The sequence below is a fragment of the Silurus aristotelis genome (assembly GCF_946808225.1).
Source record: "Silurus aristotelis genome assembly, chromosome: 14".
NCBI classification, from domain to species: Eukaryota; Metazoa; Chordata; class Actinopteri; order Siluriformes; family Siluridae; genus Silurus; species Silurus aristotelis.
In genome coordinates this window covers 18,073,858-18,078,257 of record NC_139587.1, presented here as the reverse complement: position 1 = coordinate 18,078,257, position 4,400 = coordinate 18,073,858, and the positions used below count along the sequence as shown (strand labels likewise).

Here is a 4,400-nt window from a genome sequence, read left to right as displayed (position 1 = left end):
TCACAACTGATCCAAATGAAGCGAAAGATATTGAGCAGAAGGCCATTCGGCTATAGTGCGGATGCGGGGAGAGAGAGCGAGAGATAGAGAGAGAAGGAGAGAGGGTGACAGACAGACAGAAAGAAAGTGAGAGAGAGGCAGCAATCCTCCCATTTCTTTAGGCTTCCCATTGAGATGTATTCATTAGGAGCCCCATGCTAATCTATTGCTATTCATGGGCGTTTTTAACACACGCATTTTAAAGGGGCCCCAGATGCGCGACTCAGACTGTTTATACGAGGCAAAGGCGGGTTAACCTAATCAATCATGTTGACTAGTTTCAGTCGGGGAAAATTCGTAAACCATATGTCCAAAAGGGGAAAGCAAGCTTTTTTTCACCAGGCCCCGAGCCTAAAAGTCCGCGTGACAATTGTTTTCTTTTATTCCCTTTCCTTTTCTTTGCTTTGCTTTTCTAGAAAGCACAGGAGTGTGTGTGCTGATAGGGGGCTTGTTCAATTGCCCCTAATTGAACTCCAACCACTTAACCACTTAACTTACTAACCACTAAAAGACGAGGTGTTACAAATATAGGGATTACAGCCTCAAAAACCCGAGATGCATTATTATAATTTTTTCCATGACATAACTATATAATTTCCTTATTCGCAAACTACATAAAAAAAATACAAAAAATAAAAAAAAACAGGATGCATTATATAAGATTACACCGGTTTATATATATCAATATATCACTTCAATACACAAGCTGAAATATCATATAACCTTTATTTACATAAATGGTGATTAAATAGAATGTTACAATAACTTTTCTCGCGTAAATGCATCATAAGTTGATTTATACACACAACCTTGCCCCCTGTTTGTTTTGGATCATTTGGCTATTAAAAAGTGGCTTTTCATCCAGGGTAAAGAACCAGAATTACTAATGCGGGAGAAAATGTTCCAGCAGTTGTCATTGGGAATATGAATCCATTTCCCAGCGAAATGACAAACACTAATAACGAATAACGCGACTGACATCTTTCTTAACATTGTATAAATATAAATATGACTATATACTTGAGAAATTCGTTTGGAAAGAAAAATCACATTTGGCAGATGCGTATCAATAGCAGCTATAACATGTGATGCCACTGACGAACTGCGTAAAGAAACAATTGCACAAGTTTCCCTTCATATTACGTGGTATTTATAACATTTTTTGAAAGATAAAAAAAAAAAAAAAAAAAAGGACATACACATGTTGCATTTGTGATCTTGTACCACAATAACTAATCAATTTCTCAGATTCCTACTGAATGCAAAAATCCTTTTCAGCTCGGGGGGGTTGTCAGTCGTGGAGGCTTTTACAATCCTTGCAATAAATTAAAACATGAAAGATTAAAAGAGAGAAAAAGAAAAAAGGGAAGAAGGGGTGGTGGTGGTAGTGGGGGGGGGGGGGGGAGCATCCTTTCAATTCTTAAGTTCTTCTGCAATGTTCAACATTCGTGCAAAAGTTGTGTGGATAAAAACGGATGTTCCTCGGCTGTTTAGAGCAACGAGCAAGTCATCAGCACTGAAAAGAGACCCCCGGTATAACGGGGGGAAAAAAACACTCAATCGTCCACCTCAATCTCCTCGTCCTCTTCAGAGAACTCGTCTGTGGTTTGGCCTCGGGATGAAGGCGGCGACTGTGGAAACACTCTGAGACCGTGTGCTGTCGGGGACGCGCTCGGTGAGATCGGGCCCGAGCCGCCGTGCGCATCGTCCATGTCCTCCATAGACACGAGTTTCTGCAGCGTCTGCGGGGGGATCTTCTTCAGCGACTCGACGTCCGCTTTCATCTCCTCCAGATCTCGTTTGAGCTTAGCCCGTCGGTTCTGAAACCAGGTGATGACCTGTGCGTTGGTGAGGCCGAGCTGCTGCGCGATCTGGTCACGATCAGCCGGTGAGAGGTACTTCTGGTACAGGAAGCGCTTCTCCAGCTCGTAGATCTGATGGTTGGTGAAAGCCGTGCGCGACTTCCGCCGCTTTTTCGACACCTGCCGCTGGCCGAACGCGTTCACGTGTTCTCGACCTGCCAATAAAACAACACCAAAAACAAAAAAATCATTTTACAAATTATCAACTTAAATAAATGTTTTTATAACTGCTTTAATAAGGCGCCTATCATTTGCGTGCGTGTTTAGCCGCGGTTGTTCGGTCCAGCTGCAAAACATCTGCTCCTGAACAAAAAAAATAAAAAATAGGCCGCCTTCCAAAACAACCGGGCTATTAATTGCGAAGCATTTTCCTCCAAAATAGTTGCACAAGTCAATCAAATATTAAGCAACACGCTAAACAAACCACACCGAGCACCAGCTGTACGTCCATCTGACATCTATCCAGCTGTTTCAGTGCGTTAAAGCAGGAATGCAGTTTGTGCAGAATGATTGCACGCACTGATCATCTAAATATAGACTAGATGAATAAAAGTCAATCAAATATATATGTGCATTTAATCGTATTTATTTAATACGTGACCTACGGGGTTGGATGCTAAGTGCATCTCATTGTCTCTTTTCTTGCACTGATAATAAAGTTATAACATGTAATCCATTTGATATGGTTTCGGTGATATTATTTATGAAAATAAATGAGAATGACAGAATGAATGGTACTAAGAGCCTGCATGGCATAGAATTGGGCATAGTTTATTCTGCAGCATTCAACCCAATGTCACATTCACGATAAATGTAGTGTCCTTAAAGAAAACCGAAGCAGAGCACGCGACTTTTAAAGCCTTTAAACAGAACTCGATAGGCCTGGGGTTAGTTATATACTACTAAATAAAAAAAAACAGATCCAAATGATATTAGAAGTGTCAGGTCTTTTTTTTTTTTTTTTTTTACCTTCTGCTGCTTGTATAACGCTGACTTCAAGTCCTTTAAAAGTTTTGCTAGCTAGCTCCTCGAGCGCGCATAAGGGAGAGGAGGGAGTGCTGAGGCCGTTCCGCACCGCGTTCGCTCCCGCTACCTTCTCGTGCACGCGCGGCGGACACAGGCTCGTCACCGACTTCTTCACGGACGGTTTGTTTAAGATATCCTCAATGCTGAACGGAGTTAAAGGCTTGTTGGAGTTAGCGGGGGGCGGCAGCTGATCTAAAGGACCCCGTCTTCTCTCCTCGCGGGCCGATTGCAACACCGAGCCTGCCTTCATGTCTTTACTGGAGCTCATGACAGTCCTGGGAGAAAGTAGTGAAAACAGTTTTCTGTTTCGAGCAACAGCCACGATCGCTTCTTTCTGCATAAAAAGATTTTCCTCTCTCCCGGGTTTGGGTATCGTTGTCTTTTAAACGGAACCGCCGGCAATCTTGGATCTGAGGTGTTCTTCGGGAAACACCATTGCTTCAAGAGTGCGCTGCGCTCTCACACGCACCCGAATCCACGTCCGCTTACAGCAATCCCACTTTTTCTGAGGAGCCCCATGCATTTGTTCGGGAAGCGAAAATGACACAGTCTCAACACACACACTCTCTCACACACACACACACACACACACACACGCGCGCGCGCACACAAAATAAACCCGAGTCGCACAAAACGGACGAGATCAAGCGAGCGCTAACGAGTTGTTGTTGATTGGGCGAAGTTCAATTAGAGAAACTCTACGCCACTTGCTGACCCTCGGCTCCGTCTTAAAGGGCCAGACCCTAATAATTAATTGGACGCAAGAATAGGAGGAGTTTCCCCCCGCGGTGATGGCGAAGTTTAAAGAGAAGGGAGATGGCGAGAGATGTTTATACATCTGACACCCCACTCCTACTTAGGACGGACCACGTGCTCCACGCGCCTCCATCTCTGGAAAAAAAAAGCAGAATGTGCGCTCATTACAAGAACACCACCAGCGATCCCTCGACTCAATTAGTAAAGACGATGTGTGCGTTCTTGCCAAGAAGTGCCGCAAAGTAGAGTGATTTCATTATTGCTCGGGCTAATTATTCAAATATCAGACTCGAGGGTGGCAACCTAAGAACCATTCACCATTCCAGGACTGGGGAGTGAAACAATAATAATAATAATAATAATAATAATAATAATAATAATAATAATAATAATAATAATAATAATAATAATAATAATAATAATTACCATCTAAATCATCATAAACACATTTTTAAAACTGAATTTGTATCAAGAATAAAAATAAGAAAGCTAAGCAAGAAATAGCTTCATAATAGTATTTGTTAATTCAATAACCCTAATATAAATGTAAATGGCACAACGTCACGTGTATTTCTGAAAATAAAAGCTGATGAATAATTGAAATTTTAGCACAGATTTACATGCGAAACACAAATTGTTATTGTTGTTAATGTTACTGGGTCAACTAATATCTAGTAAGGCGGGTTTTTTTAATTATTATTATAAGATGCTCATTAA

General features: G+C 41.8%; 1 protein-coding gene across 1 annotated transcript; it reads right to left on the bottom strand.

Annotated features, from left to right (window-relative positions):
• Window positions 1–746: 746 nt before the first annotated feature.
• lbx2 (ladybird homeobox 2) lies at window positions 747–4,003 on the bottom strand. Its single transcript, XM_083561656.1, has 2 exons — window positions 2,871–4,003; window positions 747–2,056 (listed from the first exon to the last, which is right to left on the bottom strand). The coding sequence occupies exons 1-2, from the start codon at window positions 3,265–3,267 to the stop codon at window positions 1,596–1,598; spliced, it is 858 nt and encodes a 285-aa protein (XP_083417782.1). The 5' UTR covers window positions 3,268–4,003; the 3' UTR covers window positions 747–1,595.
• Window positions 4,004–4,400: the final 397 nt, after the last annotated feature.